General features: G+C 40.9%; 1 protein-coding gene across 6 annotated transcripts in view; it reads right to left on the bottom strand.

Annotated features, from left to right (window-relative positions):
- agap2 (ArfGAP with GTPase domain, ankyrin repeat and PH domain 2) overlaps positions 1-18,378 on the bottom strand; it is a 46,703-nt gene extending 28,325 nt beyond the window's left edge. For 2 of the 6 annotated variants that reach the window (XM_022202797.2, XM_022202799.2), the window contains exon 1: positions 18,204-18,378. In XM_022202797.2, coding sequence (XP_022058489.2) covers positions 18,204-18,363 — 160 coding nt within the window. In that variant the 5' untranslated portion in view covers positions 18,364-18,378. Of the gene's footprint in view, positions 1-3,117; positions 3,179-5,115; positions 7,388-18,203 lie in introns of those variants that run through there. The other 4 variants (XM_022202795.2, XM_022202794.2, XM_022202796.2 and 1 more) reach the window with 4 other exon arrangements.
- Positions 18,379-18,478: the final 100 nt, after the last annotated feature.

The following is an 18,478-nucleotide window of genomic DNA, read 5'->3' as shown; positions in this document are numbered from 1 at the left end:
GGCTTCACTGGAAACGACCTACTGAGACCTCCATTTATGTCTGAAGGGCTGGTAAACTGGTTTTATTTTTGATAATGATATTATTAATTTGGTAACTGGAGCTCCAGAGGTTCAATAAAACACAAAGTGAACAACAAACAGCAAGAAAAATGACGGGAAATATGACATTTGAAGTTGAAATAAGCTGGTGTTGTCACATTTACATATTCACTAAAATATTAAATATATTAATCTGTCTCTCTACATTTCAATAAGTAAAAGGATTCCAAACAGTTTTTAAAACAGTTTTATCCATCTCAATTTAACTATTTTGGGATTTTCTGCATCTATGAAACATCTTTTTCAGACAAGCAGAAAACATCCAACATAAACATTTAGACATTTAAATTTGTATTTTTTTGTGTAGATTTAAAATACAATACTTTTCCCTCTCAAATTCATTTTTTGCTTCATAATCTGAGTCAGAAATCTCTACTTTAGCAGTTCTTAACTTATTTACAGGGTTCCACTATGTGAGAAAGGTTCTTTACGCTTCATGCACAATTAGGTTTTTACAGTATAACCCCATTTTTTCTGCTGCTTTTCCGCATTATTTTTTATTTGTCATGATCTTCAAATAAAATAATATTAAAATAACAGGTAAAAATGTTCCTGCATCAAATGTTAGGGTGTTTTCTCAATGTTACACAGCTGAAAGTCCATGAACCTTAACTAAAGTGTAATAAATGAGTAAAATACAGTTCAATTCTAACAATAGTCTACTGATTTTATTTTTAAAACCTGTAAAATGACCACGAACAGCAGGCGTAACATTTTACACAAAGTGCTGTTTAGACACACAGCTCAAAATATTATTAACAACTTTACATTGACGGCTATTTTAACAAATTTATCTTAAATTTTGGCTTGCTTTCTAAAATATGATTATTAGAATACAATTTGTCATGCATTGCTGATTTGAATCAATGTTCCCAATCCATAAAAATATAATTTGCCTCATTATTTATCCTTTATTGTGCTACATGCATTTTTAAATGTTAATCAGAGTTAGTAGATCTTAATTCTGTATGTTAATGATTAAAGGCACTGATGGCGATTTTTGGGATACAGTTGAGCACATAAGTCTACATTTCTTGGCAAAATTTGTGAAATATTGTCCATTTTTTCCAGAAAATGTTTGATCATACAGTAATGTAACTTAAAATGAAAATTCCAGTTTATTCTCAAAGAACAGAACTCCCAAACAGATGTGAAGTCCTTCTGTAAACCTTCAAGTCTAATTAATGGAGCAATAATATCCAAAATAACCACTAGAGCAAGCCGTTTACAGCTTCATGACTCATTAAATACAGCTATTAACTTAGTATTTTTAGAGAGAAGTTGGTGTTTTTTGAATAGGAGTCAATTGGAGGCTGGAGTTTTTGAGCCAGCATCTAGTGGCCATCAGTGGTGTTGCACTTTTTGGTTTTTCCCCTCTGCTTTGGTGTGTTATATAGCCATTATGTGCATGCAAAATGCAAAGGAAAACACCTCATTTGAATTCTTTTATTTTTCAGAAAATATGTGTGATTATGGAAAAAATTTTCTTTCATTTATGGTTAGTGGCCAGAGAAAGTCATTTATTGTCACACAATTGTATTTGCTCTCTTCATTCATGCTTTCATCAAAGAATATTTTACAAATTCTACAAGGGTGTGTAAATTTATGAGCACAACTCTGCAATTCACAGTTTATCTATTTCAAAAGAATAAAATGTTGTAGTTTATAGTCAACTACAGTTCACACACTATAAAAACAGTTTATTACTGAAAAGTCTAGTTCCTATATTAAACAATATTAACCTCATAATCTACTGCAATGTTCATCTCTAATTAACTGTTTGATTAAAATACAGTAAAATACTTGGAGCCACAGCTGCCAGTGCCATTTTACTGTAAAATATGTGTAGCTTGCGAGGTTGCAGTTTGCACACAGCTGAGCCAACATCCCTGCTGGGCTAAAGAGGAATCTGCCCCTAATGTGGTGTGATGTTCACATCAGACATCCAGCTGCAGTTTCAGAGCAACAAGACAGAAAATACACAATAGCAAGAGCTACAGAAGAGTCAGAAAAAGACAGTTTTTTAAGTACACTTGGCTAAGTCCAACACTACAGTCCTTCAGTTGCGCCTCATTATCGCCAAACAAGAACTGATGAACTGCTACATTAGCCTCTAGTAGCTTTAATTAGCCTTAATTAGTTTTAATCAGAAAGTGTGAGGATATTTTCAGTTTTGCAGGTTGTAAAACTAAGTCATGGACAAATTTAAATGTTAACCTGATGACGGGCTAAAGGAAAAATCTGAAAAATCTGTGAAATTTTACACAAAATAATCATAACTAATAAATTTTAACTTAAAACCCCAAATAAGTGTAATACGAGAGTCTTTAAGATTTAACATCCAGGAGCCATATCTGTGTAGGTTCTCATTCATCCAGGTCATGGTTATCCAAAGTAGTTTAAATCAATCCACTGGACTTTAAGAAAGTTCCTTGAAGACGTTTCACCTCTCATCCAAGAGGCTTCTTCAGTTCTGGTGGTGGTTGGTGTTGCCTCAGCTTTTAAACCTCTGTGAGGTGTGACCAGGGCTATTATTCCAACCACCAATTGAGTAGTCAGATGAGTTTTGGTATTGGTCATTGGAATGGCAATGGCAAAAACTAAGTACACAACAGCTGCAAACAAGCTCAGCAACACTTATAATTCATGATACATGTTAAATTAAACTTCTGGTGCTTGTTTCCAGAACTCGTTTGACAAATCAGGAAACAGCAATTGATGACAAAACCCAACCAGGAAGTGAATCTGTCTGTGCTACAGTTTCCTAAAGTCTCGGTTTCTGCTCATCCAGAACACATAAGTTGGAGTTTTTAGACTGGAACAGGGTTAAAAGTCTATGTTTTAGGAGAATCTATGTGCTTTAGAATGGATTTAGTGTGGACGTACACTCAGTAAACACATGCAGATGATGTACCGAACATGAATAATTAATGTTTATCAATCTTAATGCTCAATTGCTGCCAATGTGAGATGCTGTATTTAGATTTGTGGCCATATTTGCTTTTTAAATTTTAATACCAATAAATGCCTTTGAATTTATCTGTAACTTGTCCCACGGTGCCATGTTTCCGGCTCCATCCAAAAGCCACCCGGCGAGAGTTCTGTCCCTGTTTGTGTTAAATAATAAGCCGTTATCACAAAACACAAATATGAGGGAACAAATAAATCAGAGGAAGGTTTTTGGCAGTCGACGTGGACCTGTGATGTGTCCTTCAAAAGCAGATGACGATTAAACTCGAGCCTGGCTCTGAATCTACGCAGGCCGTCGTCATCGCCCAGATGCAGCCGGCAGTGCCGACGGAGGAAACAAAAAGGGGTTTTTAACGTACGAGTTGCAGCGACGGAGACACACTGACTTTGTCTTTGTGTGTCCTTGTGACTCAAAGCTTTTCTTTATGGCCCTTCTGCCGCCGCCAAAAGTGATCAGACAGCGCGACCCTTCTGCTGCTTCCACACACACACACACACACACACACACACACACACACACACACACACACACACACACACACACACACACACACACAGTAAATGGAAAAGCCAATTATCCACAGCGCCGGCTCCAAACCAATCAGGTGCAGCCGCCCGGTTCGTAGCCTGTAGCTGACATCCAGGGTGCCAAATTCATAACTTAATTCTGTTTTTAGCATTTTCTTTTTCCCCTGTCAGAATCCTCACTGATGCACTAAAACACCACCTCCTCCTCCATCCTCCATCATCATCCTCCACCCCTCGGTTTCATCAGGCAGCAGCAGCAGAAGAAGCAGCAGTCCTGCCGGTTGCCATGGCAACACTTCCTCCTGCCCTGAGTGTGTGTGTGTGTGTGTGTGTGTGTGCGCATGAATGTATGTGTGTGTGTGTGTGTGTGTGTGTGTGTGTGTGTTGTGTGGTCGGCAGGGCTTGTCTCACTACTTGAGTGAATCCACAGTGTGCATGTATTAACAGTGTGAATGCACAATGAATGAATGGATGCAGAAAACACACACAAACACACTCACTGTCGTTGAGCAAACACGTTTGTGAAAGAGACGCACTGTTGAAGAAGAGAAAGAAAAAAAAGAGGCATCCCACACGAGCCAGAAATCCTGCATCTTAAAGCGCCGCATGTACACTTCAGGATTTAATCTAAAACGAAACAAAGACGGTGAGCTTGGAGGGAAAAAACGCCGGTAGAACATGCAGTGGGTGGAATATAAAAGACAGGATTAGAAATGTTCTTGATTGGCTGTGGATGGATCCTCACTTCCCCTTTTTTTTTTTTGACGTGGGTGAACACATATCATGTCTTCTGCTGCCCCCTCACCACCACCAATTTGCAGCCATTCCAGCTTTGTGGATAAAAAAAGAAAGAAAAAAAAGCAGAAATCAGCTGGAGCGGTGCAATCCATCTGTGATCCCGCCACTGGTTCCGTCTCCCCTTTGGCTTCATTATGAGATTTAAAGCCGTGCTGGGAAACGCTGCTTAAGTGTGTCTGTGTGGGGTTGAGTGTCAGTGTGCAGATTACCCCTCCAGCGGTGTGAAATCGGGCCGAGCTCTGAGGGGAATTAGATTAAAACTGTCCAAGACGCTTCCATTGTCAGTCCTCAGATCAAAGAACTTCATCTATCGTCAGTTTGGCTTCAGGGAGGAACGTTCCTCGACACGTGACCGATTTATCGCCTGTAAATGTGTTCTGTGTTGGGTTCTTTAATGAGATCAACCCCACCCAACCCCGGGTAGACTGGTTCTAAATGCCTCTGCACAGATGAAGGTTTCCGTCTGGATGTAGATGAAAATTTGGCTTAAATGGTAAATGGTCTGCACTTCTATGGTTCCTTTCTACCTTAGTGGTACTCAAAGCACTTTCTGTTTCTCATACATTAACACAACAACAGCAAAGAAACTTCCATGCAAGATGCTGCCTGTCACCAGCTACAACTTGAGGTTCAGGGTCTTGCCCAAAGACACTCCAGCATGCAGAAGGACTGGCATTGAACCTCAGCCGCCTCTATGGTTGAAGATGTTGTGTTTCCTACCTTCCTCCTCACTGGAGTCTCTCTGGATGTAAACCGGAGGTGCCGTGGACGATGACCCCGCCGCCCCCGAACTGCTCTTGGTGAAGATGCCACTGATGAACTTTAGCATCTTCCGGTCCTTTGCGGAGCCTCGTTGGCCCTGCTGAGCCTGCTGGGCTTCTCTGGCCAGACCCAGATCTTCAGACAGGCTGTTCAGGTCGCTGTTATCCAGCGTTCGGCTTTTGCCCTTTCGTGCCGGTTTCGCAGCCTGGCTGGGAGGTGCAGGCAGGGAGGTCGACCCTGACTTTAGCCTCTCCTTCCTGGGTATGTCCCTCATCACTGCAGCCATGCCACCTCCGATCTCCAGCGGTATCCCACCCTGACCCTCGTCCCGGAGGTCCCTCCACCCTTCAGGCCGGCTCGCCTCAGCCCAGGAGGCTCTGCAGGGGCCCGGCGAGCGTGTTACCACCCGGCAGTCCTTGCGGTCGAGGCTCTGGGCTGATGTCGGGCTTCGCTCTCGGCCCTCCCTGGAGTCTCGACCTCGGGTGGCCACAGAGCTGTGAGACTTCAGCAGACTCACTGGTCGCTGACCTGCCGGCCGGATGGGGAGGCTGGTCCTGGTCGGGGTGCGGCTCGGCTCCACCGCCTCTGTCGTTGTCAGCGTTGGAGACCTGCATTGCTTCGCCTCTGGTGTGGTCTGCTCAACTAAAGACTTCTGGATTCTCTCAGCAGGAAGCGGGATCGAGAGGTTGCACGGTGGCTTTTCATTCCCACTGGGGGGAAGTTTGTCCGTCAGGGGACTCAGGTTCTTCCTCTCTCCATCCTTGAGTTCATCACCGCCTCCTTTCCCAATGACGCCACCGTCCTCGACTCTTTGTGGTTGCCCCAAAACCACCCTGGCTCCATTTTCAGCCCGTGCAGGAGCTCCACCTTCGGCCTCCACTTCCTTCCCCTGCGCACCGGTCTTGGCCTCCCCTCCATTCTCCTCCACGGCCTCTACCTTGACCAGGGTGAGGGAAATGAGGTAGGTGGTGCGCTGCTGCAGGGCGCCGCCTCCGCTCATGAGGTCAGGCTTCAGTGGACACTCGGCACACGAAGGAAACCAGACGGAGCGACATGAACAACTGACAGTTTGCCAGTTTGCTGGGATGTGGAAGAATCTGACGGCGTGACGGAGACAAAAAACTTACATGGAGGGAGATTAACTTTCTCCTCGGAAGACACAACAGCAGAGCGTCTGCCGCTTTCATCCATCCCCCAAAATCCCTATTTGTCTTTGTTTCTGATTTTAATTCCACTCACACTATAATTTTCACACTAAATCCACTCTTTCCGACAACCCTTCACAGTCCGACCCGCTCTTTTGTTCCTCGAAAACACCCAATTAAATTCTGTCCACTGCATATGTGTGCAGCTGCTGAGGCAAATAGATCTTCATTGTGGAGTCTGGTGCCTCATTCCTGGTGGTAATTATTTACTTGACCTTATTTAGCTGTTTTTTGCAGCAGCAGCAACAGCAGCATCACCTTACATGTTGCTCAGTCCTTCCTCAGAATAACAACTGGCCCGCATCAGACGTCATCGGCAGCAAAAGGTGAAAGTGTTTAAAAATGCATCAGTGTCACCGTGAAGCAGCGTGGCTCTGCGCTCCGCTCCGGATCACCGCAAAAAGCCTCACATGTGCGCTGACAGCAGCATCCGTTCGGGCAGCCTCGCAGGAAGGACACCGCCGAGGGGCTGGAGGAGCCGACACAAGCCGAGCCGGGCGGATATCTGCAGACGCACGACCGAGCGAGGGCGCGTCCGGCCATCCCGCCCCTCTCTCCGTCTCCTGGGCCGCGCCGCGTCCTCCGAGCGCATCAGGCGGCTCCGAAGCCTCCCGACAGACGCAGGTTCAGCGAGTCCGAGCACACGCACACGCCCTCGCACACACTGATAGGAATCTCCTCCCTCCACAGGCCCCTCCTCGCTCCGATAGCAGATCCATACAATGCAGAAGCTCTTTTTTATTTCCTCTCAGCCTGTGCGGGGTCTCTGCTGCTTTTTACTGCTCGTCCCCTCCCATCCATCTTCCTCTAGAGCAGGAGGTGGGGGATGCTGGTGAAACAGCAGCAGCACACATGAGCTGCTAAATGTTTGCAGATTACAATACAAAAAAAACAAAAAAAAAGACAGATGCATGCATCAGACTGGGTGTGATTTCCAGATTTGTTATCAGGGCAGCAGCCAGATTAGTTTCATCAGCCTCCTGCAGGAGTGTGTTCTGGTTGTGTGGCTCCTCCTCAGTGGGAGGTTTGGCTTGTTTGTTGCTAAGGTGTTACAATCTTCCTGGCTCTGATGGCACCATCATCATCTCCTCCATGTCCTTCCTCCTCCTCCTCCTCCTCCTCCTCTGCCTTTGGTACATTCTGTATCGCTCCCAGGATATCAAAATGGTGTTTCTGTGTGTGTGTTGTACATGTGAGTGAAAGAGATTCCCTGGGAGTGTATCGATCCGCAGTCCATTGGCTTCTACGGCATGTGTTCATTAACAGAAGTGGGGTCACAGCATGAGCCTTCATCAATATCTGGGCCACAGAGTGTAAAAAAGTCAGAATTTAACACAAAACGTTGCTATATTGTATGTTTCAATGATTATTTGTGAATATTAACTCAAAAGTGTGAAAAATGCACCACAGTGTCCTTGCCCAGAGGGATATTGAGCTCAATTAATTCTTTATAATTAATCTTTAATCTAATTTAAATCCAACAGTTTTCATAGATACACTTGCACATACTATTTTTGTGTTATATTAAGTACTCGTGCATTTCTTAGTGCACTTTTAAAAATGTCTGATTGCGTGACTGGATCGCTGAAGGAATTCTGTTCTATTCAAAATTCACTTTACTGCAATGGAAGATGAGGAAAAGAAGTTCTCTCATGAAATGTTCCTCAAAACAAACTGAAGACTATTCTCAGTGCTGCACCAGAAACACTGCAGCAAACTGAGAACTGTTTTTTTTTTAAAATGCATCACAGTTTCCTCATTTCTTGTCATAAGTACACTAGCTCATCGTTCTAATCTCACTTTGCTGCAAAATGAGACGTGGAACTGAAATTCTCTCATGAAATGTTCCTCAAAAGAAATGAATTTTCTGGTTCCAAACTGATAATTCACCCAAAAACACAAATGCACCGCTGCATTTATGCTTTGTGCAACACCAGAAACTGAAAACTAAAAATGGACGAGTGTACAAACTAAAAATAGTCGAAAAATGCATCCTAATTTCCTCATTTATTGTTATATTTAGTCCAATTACTAGTTAAAATTCACTTTACTGCAATGCAAGACGAGGAAAATAAATTCTCTCAGCAAATGTTCCTCAAAGCAAATCAGTTTTCCTGTTCTAAACCTATAAAACACCCGAAAGCACAAAGGGAACTGGTGCAATTATTCTGTGTGCAACACCAGAAACACTGCAGCAGACATGATTACACATCCAGTTGGTACTGGGTGTAATTTAGTGTTAATTAATCTCTGATTTTAAAAGAGAGAGAGAGAGAGAGAGAGAGAAAATGGATGAGGGCATTAACCGAAAATGCATCACAATTTCCTCATTTATTGCCATATTTAGTCCCATTAATAGTTCAAAACTCACTTCACTGTAATCCCAGATGAGGGAAATAAAATCTCTCATGAAATGTGCCTAAAAATAAAATAAATTTCCTGTTCTAAATTGATAATACACCAAAAGCACACAGGGAACTGCTACAGTTATTCTCTGTGCAACACCAGAAACACTGCAGCAAACATGATTACACATTCGCTTATTACCGGGTGTAGTTTAGTGTTAGCGGCATGGCTCAGTGGGTAGAGTGGCCGTCTTGCAACCAGAGGGTTGCCGGTTTGATCCTCAGCCCGTCATGCTCATGTCGAGGTGTCCCTGAGCAAGACACCTAACCCCTAACTGCTCCTGATGGGTTGTGGTTAGCGCCTTGCATGGCAGCTTCCGCCATCAGTGTGTGAATGTGACGTATCATGTAAAGTGCTTTGGGTACCTTGTAGGTGGAAAAGCGCTATATAAATACAGACCATTTACCAATCACTCTCTGATTTAGAAAAGAGAGAGAGAGAAAGCGACAGAGGAAATGTGTACCAAAAATACATCATAGTTTCCTCATTTATTCTTATATTTATACCAACAAATAGTTAAAACTCATTTTATTGCAATACACGACAAGGAAACCAAAATCTCCAATGAAATGAGCCAAAAAATACATTTTTCAAGTTCTAAACTGATTATTATACCCAAAAGCACTAGAGAAATTCTGCTATTATGCTGACTGTAGCCCAATAGTAATGATATTATATATCTATGTATTTTATATTGCTAAAAAAAATTAAAAAGCATCACAATTTACTCATTTATGGTCACAATTAGTTTAATTAATAGTTCAATACACTTTACTGGAATGCAAGACAATAAAAATTGATTTTCTCATGAAATTATCCTAAAAATACAGAATTTTTACGTTCTAAGCTGATAATACCCCTAGAAACACAAGAGGAACTGCTGCAATTATTCTGTGTGCAATACCAGTAAATGCATCACTATTTCCTCACTCATAGTCATATTAAGCCCAGCCTGTTGTTCAGAACTCACTTTACTGCTATGCCAGATGAGGGGAATGAAATCTCTCGTGGGATGTTCTTCAAAATACCCAAATTTTATGTTCCAAACTGATAATAAACCCAGAAGCACAAGAAGAATTCTGCTATGATGCTGTTTGCAGCACTGCAGAAAACATGATTACACATCCAGTTATTACCAGGTTTAATTTCATGTTAATTAATCTCTGATAAAAAAAAATAACAGAGAAAGAGAGAGAGCGAGAGAGAGACAGAGAGAGAATATGGATTAACCAGAGATGCATCTCAATTTCCTCATTTGTTTTTACATTCAGTCGCATTACTTATTTAAAACTCACTTTACTGCAATGCAAGATGAGAAAAATAGATTTTCTAATGAATGAGTGAAAAAAAACACACACATTTTTTTATGTTGTAAGCTGAAAGTACACCCAAAGTCAGAGGAGGAATTCTACTATGATGCTGTTTGCAGCACTGCAGTAAACATGATTACACATCCAGTTATTACCGGGTGTAATTTCATGTTAATTGATCCCAGAAAAGCCTTGATGATGTGGAATCAGAGAGTGTGTTTTCCCCCTCGGTGCAGCAGCCTCCATCATCCAGGATGTGACTGTCCACCTGCTCGGCCTGCTCCCTCCTCCCATTCTCAGTCAGCGAGAGGCCAACAACTACTCGCACTGAATACCAAAGACCCTCCGACAAAACCGGAGTTGGCTCAAGGGGAAAACGTTCGACCTGTGAGCTGCAGCCTCCGACGCCGGTGAAACCTCAGACTGGCTCCTTTTTAAAAACCAAAACACACTCTGGAGCGTCAAGAATCCATTTGTAAAGCGGCGGCTGTGTGAGTTAAAGTGCACGTAAGGTTGCAGCAGATTGCAGTGCTGCACGGTGAATGTCATTAACACCCACGTATGACAGAAAATCAGACGCATGCAGGCGTCCATGCGCATTCATATACAGACAAAGCAACACACAGGCTGTCAGGTGCTGTCAGATGGACGCTGGCCAAGGGCAGTGGTCATGCTGGGTGATTTTTCATTTCTCCTTCACCGTGAGCTGCCCTCGCTATCTTCCTCCTCCTCTGCCGCCACGCTGCAGCGATCACCACCGTCAGATTCACATTTAAATGTCTTCATTCAACTCCCAGGAGCTCCATTTCTGCAGCCTCCACCACCTTATTAAGTCCAAACAGAGCGGTGGCTCTCTTTTTAGCACCACTGAACTCTACACTCACTGATCCAGGCCTCCTGTGAGGATTCTCTGGCTTTGATCCTCACCACTACACCCCACAAGCCTAATTATATGAAAGAAAATTATTCAGCTGAATGTTTTTACACGTTGGGGAAGCCTCTCAGAGTGTGTCAGAAGCTGCCGGGGCATAAAAAGACCTCGAAAATTCGCCCAAATCCACCAGGGAGCCGACTGACCTTCAGTTCACAGACAAACAGGGCAACAGATTAACAAATAAACTGATGCATTAAGAGGTGAGATGCTTGTTTAGACCTCAGCAGCGGTGGGAAGTTGGTAGGTCCTCGGTTTACGACGTCCTCTACTTACAGCGTTTTGTGGTCTCCCATGAATTTATTAAGAAAGTTTTGTGTTATCATTCTTCCATATGACATTTGCGACGTTAAAACAAATTTGGCGCTACAACCAGTTGGTGATCTGAACGGACAAATATGTATATAAGAAGGCTTTGTTTGCATTTGCAGGTTGTACAACGGCAAAAATCAAGTTACGTTGTGCTGTAGGAATGGAATTAATGACCTCTTGTACTTTTTTTTTTTGAACTGGTCACCTAAAAAACAGAAATGTGGTTTCTCTCATATTAGGTTCTTCTTATCACATTTGTTTGATCACTTTGTCAATGCTCTGCCAAGGAACAGTGGAGTTATGTGAAGATTGGTGTACGTTTCTCTGTGAATCTGTGTATCCGTCTGTCTGTCTGTCCGTGTGAAACATTACTCAAAAACGGATTAACGGATTTGGATGAAATTTTCAGGGGAAATCAGAAATGACACAAGGACCACCCCATTCAATTTTCACAGTGATATGGCTTATAGTCTGGATTGATGGCTTTGTTTAGGATTTCCCATTGCTAGATATAGCTGCCGGCAAGGCTTCGCTGTAACTATGACATGAACACTGTGTCAGTTACCTGCTGATGATCACTATTGCGATCCTACTACAAAATGACCATTATTTATCAGTTGGAAATCAAACAACGAACAAATGATTAAACTGTGGGGTGTTTCTGAGTCCCATCAATTCCTGCCACCTGCTACATATACACACGTGGACAAAATTGTTGGTACCCCTCAGTTAAAGAAGGGAAAACCCACAATTCTCACTGAAATCACTTGAAACTCACAAAAGTAACAATAAATAAAAATTTATTGAAAATTAAATAATCAAAATCAGCCATCACTTTTGAATTGTTGATTAACATAATTATTTAAAAAAACAAACTAATGAAATAGGGCTGGACAAAAATGATGGTACCCATAACTTAATATTTTGTTGCACAACCTTTTGAGGCAATCACTGCAATTAAACCATTTCTGTATTTGTCAATGAGCGTTCTGCAGCTGTCAACAGGTATTTTGGCCCACTCCTCATGAGCAAACAGCTCCAGTTGTCTCAGGTTTGATGGGTGTCTTCTCCAAATGGCATGTTTCAGCTCCTTCCACATATGTTCAATGGGATTCAGATCTGGGCTCATAGAAGGCCACTTTAGAATAGTCCAACGCTTTTCTCTCAGCCATTCTTGGGTGTTTTTGGCTGTGTGTTTTGGATCGTTGTCCTGTTGGAAGACCCATGACCTGCGACTGAGACCAAGCTTTCTGACACTAGGCAGCACATTTCTCTCCAGAATGCCTCGATAGTCTTCAGATTTCATCGTACCTTGCACACTTTCAAGACACCCTGTGCCAGATGCAGCAAAGCAGCCCCAAAACATTACTGAGCCTCCTCCATGTTTCACCGTAGGGACAGTGTTCTTTTCTTCGTATGCTTGGTTTTTGAGTCTATGAACATAGAGTTGATGTGCCTTACCAAAAAGCTCCAGTTTGGTCTCATCTGTCCAAAGGACATTCTCCCAGAAGCTTTGTGGCTTGTCAACATGCATTTTTGCAAATTCCAGTCTGGCTTTTTTATGAGTTTTTTTCAGCAGTGGTGTCCTCCTTGGTCGTCTCCCATGAAGTCCACTTTGGCTCAAACAACGACGAATGGTGCGATCTGACACTGATGTACCTTGGCCTTGGAGTTCACCTTTAATTTCTTTGGAGGTTGCTCTGGGCTCTTTGGATACAATTCCAACGATCCGTCTCTTCAATTTGTCATCAATTTTCCTCTTGCGGCCACGTCCAGGGAGGTTGGCTACTGTCCCGTGGGTCTTGAACTTCTGAATAATATGAGCCACTGTTGTCACAGGAACTTCAAGCTGTTTAGAGATGGTCTTATAGCCTTTACCTTTAAGATGTTTGTCTATCATTTTTTTTCGGATGTCCTGGGACAATTCTCTCCTTCGCTTTCTGTTGTCCATGTTCAGTGTGGTACACACCTTTTCACCAAACAGCAGGGTGACTACTTGTCTCCCTTTAAATAGGCAGACTGACTGATTATGAGTTTGGAAACACCTGTGATGTCAATTAAATGACACACCTGAGTTAATCATGTCACTCTGGTCAAATAGTTTTCAATCTTTTATAGAGGTACCATCATTTTTGTCCAGGCCTGTTTCATTAGTTTGTTTTTTTAAATAATTATGTTAATCAACAATTCAAAAGTAATGGCTGTTTTTGATTATTTAATTTTCAATAAATTTTTATTTATTGTTACTTTTGTGAGTTTCAAGTGATTTCAGTGAGAATTGTGGGTTTTTCCTTCTTTAACTGAGGGGTACCAACAATTTTGTCCACGTGTGTATATTTAGGTCACGCAATGCAGCAAACCCACCAGACAGTTCTGAAGCTCCCGATGTTTCACAAAGCCTTTATTTACGTTCAGCCGCCAGCCTTATTTTGAACACAAATTCACCTTTCTTTCCTTCGTTCCTTTCTTCGGGAAACACCACAAGAGCGTGTTCCCATTGCAGCTAGGTGCTTCTAAGTTTATACACATCCTTTGCTAGACAGTAACAGCGTGGAACCATTTCCTTTCATTTGTACATGAATTTTGGACTTTTCAGCAGCCAGATATCTAGTTACTAATCCTGTTTTATGCAGAGAACAATAAGCGTACTTTTTTAAAAATAAAAGACGGTCTCAACTGCTAGTTTCAAGCCTTTTCAATACAACGTGGCATTTATTTTAAAAATTATGGTCAACTTTAGAGGAAAACTATTTCATGTCACGTCCGAGTTCAAACGACAAGATGATTGAATTACAGACTTCAGACTTTTCTAATCACTTTGTTAATTATTAGCTATTAAATGCCATAAAAAGGGCATATGGAGACATCTGTGAAACAGCTGTCCAGTGATGTAATAACTGACACTTTAAGATACCTTTGCAGTGTTTTTTTATACACAAATTAAGGTTGTGTTTTGAAAGCTAACTTAATTAGTCATTTTAAAGCTAATGCTAGCTCATAACACTGTCAGTTTGAACAGGAAAAAATGTAGATAAGTAGGTAAAAAGAGAGCTAGCAGTTTCTAATCATGAATCAGAGAACAATAAGCGTATAGTTTTTAAAAAAGTAAAACATATGATCAACTGATAATTTTAAATCTTTTTATTACAACATGGTGTTTATTTTGGAAATTATGGCCAATTTTAACTCCAGCTTCCTCCCACAGTCCAAAAATATGCTGAGGTTAATTGATGACTCTAAATTGTCCGTAAGTGTGAATGTGAGTGTGACTGTTTGTCTGTATATGTAGCCCTGTGACAGACTGGTGACCTGTCCAGAGTGTCCCCTGGCTTCACCCAAGTCAGCTGGGATAGGCTCCAGCACCCCCCGCGACCATAGTGAGGATAAAGCAGTGAATAGAGAATGGATAGATAGATGATGGCCAAATTTAGAGAAAAATCATGTCACCTCCGAGTTCAAAAACAGAAAATGGCTGGATTCTAGACTTTTCTAATCACTTTTTATGGAGATGTCTGTTCAATATTGTCTGATGTTCTAATAACTGACATTTTAAGGCACCTTTCCAGTCTTTTATGCAAATTAAGGTGCTTTAAAGGCTGACTTATTTAGTAAGTTGATGCTAATGCAGGCTAACAGCCATTTTGAGTGGGAACAAGTAGTAGCTAACTAGCTAGCACTATAGCCAGTAGTTACTAACAATTAATTTTAATCTTAAAACAACAATATAATCTTTGTATATAAAAATTGAAGTAAATCCCTTTTTAAAGTTTTTTTCTGATCACTGATAAGTTGATTGATGCTATAAAAAAAAGTCGTATGGAGATGTCTGACAACTGTCCGATGTTGTAATCACTCACATTCAGAGGGACATTTGTAGTTTTTTCACAAGGTAAGTTCATGTTTTGATGGATAACTTTATTAATTACCCGATGCTAAAGCATGCTAGCAGGCAATTTGAATGGAAAAAAATAGTAGGTAACCAGTTAGCGAAACAGCTAGAAGTTACTAATCATTTGTTTCTAAGAAACAATAAGCGTACATATCATTTTTTAAATGTAAATGTTGCTCTCAGCTGCTAGCTACAAGTCTTTTTCAATACAACATGGTGTTTAGTTTGTAAATTATGGTAACATATAGATCAAAATAGTCGCATATCACTTTTAACTGCATGAAAACAAGGTGGCGACGGCCATATTCCAAACTGGAGGCTTCAAAACAATGGTCCACGACACCATTGTGTGGTTACATTAATCTTTTGTATCAGCTTTATGTAAAGCTAGACCCCAAGTGACCTACAAAATCCCAAACAAATGTTCAGCTTCTTTAACATTTAGTAAATGAAAATACTGTTGGCACTGTATTCATCCTTTGTGTTTGTATTGTACATTTATATTATTCTTTCTGTACACTATGAAAAGATGAGAATCAGCATTCTGCTAACAATAAAGTTTAGTTTAACTTTGTTGGAGAATTAAAATTGCAAAAATCATCATTTTGACTCATTGTAGTTACCCCAATTAGTCTGAATTTTTATTTCAGACGTCTATATCATCCTGACCGCTTACACTGACAGTTAGAAACTCTGTAATTCAGTTTTACTCAGTCAAAATAAATACTTACAGATGAGTCATTTTGACTCATCTGAATTATGGTGCTCATTTGAGGTTTGTTATTGTATACTGGCAGCAAACCTAAGCATTTTAAAAGTGTTAGCAGACGTAATGGCAGCCGTTGTGGGTGATACGATTGCAAGAAATGCTGTAAAATAACAGGAGTTCATCAGTGAAGAGTTTATGGAGAATGAGAGCTTTGTTCATCAGAGATTTGTGGTTGAAATTCCCTTGAACTTCCTGTTCAAGCTGCTCGGACGAGATGGTAAAACTACTCGTCATGTTTGTGGTTTCAGTGGCAGATGTGTTTCAAGTAAACTGACATAACTGCAGGCATCTGCAGTGTCATTTTGTCAAAATTCCAATGTGAGCTATCCGTAATTTAGCAATTTTAATGAGAATCTACCTGGCCCTTCCAACAAATTCAGACTTAACAATTAAAAAATAACAATACATTGAACTGGAAAAATGAATATAGTCCAGTAAGCGGCTGAATGTAGCACCTATGTAAACACACTGAAACATTTTTACACCATTTTGAACAGTAAGGAGTTTTATTTTTGTTAGTGTAAGTGCATTTTAGTGATAAAACAAAAGTTGAAATCAGGACTTTTGCATATAATAAAGTGTTTTCACATTGTGGAACCCGTGCTTTTAAAGGGCCTTCATCACTTTTGCTACTTTCACAAAGCTAGTAAAGGTGATTATATTATCTACTGGCTATCTTGCAAATCTTCCCTCAAGGATAAATAAAGTTAACTTTTTTGTCTATAATATTACATCAAATGTATTTGTTGATCAGATTTTTTTTACTTTTACTACCATTATATATCTGCATATCACAGTAATGCCTGGAAAGAACCATTGTAAGCATTCTTGCATTCATTTTATGTCTATTTATATTTATTTTGTGTTTCTTTGTAGTAATTTTATGTATCTTGAAAACAGTTCGAATAGCTAAAATTAACATCTGAAGGAGTTAGCAAAAGAATAAACAGCTTGGTTAGTTCTTAACTAAAAGGAACGGTTAGCTGCAAGTCTAAACAGAAATAAATAAACACTTTAACTTGTTAAAAGTAACGTATAAACTGTTTAACAAGGTATAACTAATGGATAAACAGTTCACATAGATGAAATTTCTGACTCAACATTTGACATACACTACCGTTCAAAAGTTTGAGGTCATCCAGACAATTTCATGTTTTTCATGAAAACTCACAATTTTACTCATGTGCTAACATAACTGCACAAGGGTTTTCCAATCGTCAATTAGCCTTTCAACATCATCAGCTAACACAATGTAGCATTAGAACACAGGAGTGATGGTTGCTGGAAATGTTCCTCTGTACCCCTATGGAGATATTCCATTAAAAATCAGCTGTTTTCAGCTGGAATAGTCATTTACCACATTAACAATGTCTAGACTGGATTTATCATTCATTTATTGTTATCTTCATTGAAAAAACTGCCTTTCTTCAAAAATAAGCATATTTCTAAGTGACTCCAACCTTTTGAACGGTAGTGTTTATAAAAACAGCCACCTAGAGTCATTCACTACTTCAAGCTAAAGGACAAAATACAATACAAATTTATAAATATTCTCCTTCAAAAAAATCTATTTCAACAAAGGAGTTTTCTTTTTCTGATCTTGTGTTAAAAACGTGTCACCAATCTGTATATCAGTGTTGCAACAAGATGAAAAGAAACCTGACGTGTTTGACGGTATTACACGTTGTGTCACATTAACAAGAAAAGGTGGGAAGTGAAGATATGAGGAAATGATGTAAAAGTGATCGACTTCACAAGTAAAGAGCCTGTTTGTCTGAGAGGAAGTGGCTTTGAGGGCAGTTGCAGATTGGCAGCCAGGAAGTAGGCCGCTCAGCAGGTCTCATCCTGCTACCATGGCGATGGCTATTGAAGGACGTCGCCATTGGTCGGCCTCAGTGTCCACGAGGCCAACTGATAAATAAATGCCACCAGCGTATGGGCCGCCAGGATGGGAGGTTTAGAAATGAAAAAAATGAACACATCTTCCCGGAAAAAACACAGGAAGCACAGAGGAAGATACAATCATCTCCACCGTCTAGTTCCTCCACACCCCAAAACTGAACCTCAGCAAGGTGATGAGCTTCGGTTTGCACAAGATTTCTACTGTTTGTCATAAAAACAGGTGCATTAAAGTGTTAAAATGGCAACCTGTTTGCCCTTCAGGTAATATTTAACTTCCATCTGTGCAACAAGCAGAAGTACGTCTGAATAAAGAGGTTCTGACCTTGGATGCTGTGCAGGTAAACTTTGAGGCCTGATCGCAGTTGCTGGTCCTCCACTCTTTCAAACTGCTTGTACAGTCTGTTGATGGTACTCTGGAGAGAACCGTGCCGCTTGATCTCCGCTTTTATTGCAGCCGAGCTCACCGATTTGTTGCTGTTCATCCTGGAATCGATGGTGAACCGAAGCAGAGAGTCGCTTCAGCCCATTTGAACTCTCAACCGTTTGGTTCCACTGGAAGAAGTCGGACTTATAATGCGAAGATGTAGCAGAAACAGA

Source organism: Acanthochromis polyacanthus, chromosome 6 (assembly GCF_021347895.1).
Source record: "Acanthochromis polyacanthus isolate Apoly-LR-REF ecotype Palm Island chromosome 6, KAUST_Apoly_ChrSc, whole genome shotgun sequence".
Classification (NCBI taxonomy): Eukaryota; Metazoa; Chordata; class Actinopteri; family Pomacentridae; genus Acanthochromis; species Acanthochromis polyacanthus.
The sequence above is the reverse complement of the archived record's forward strand: the minus strand, read 5'-3'. Positions and strand labels throughout refer to the sequence as shown.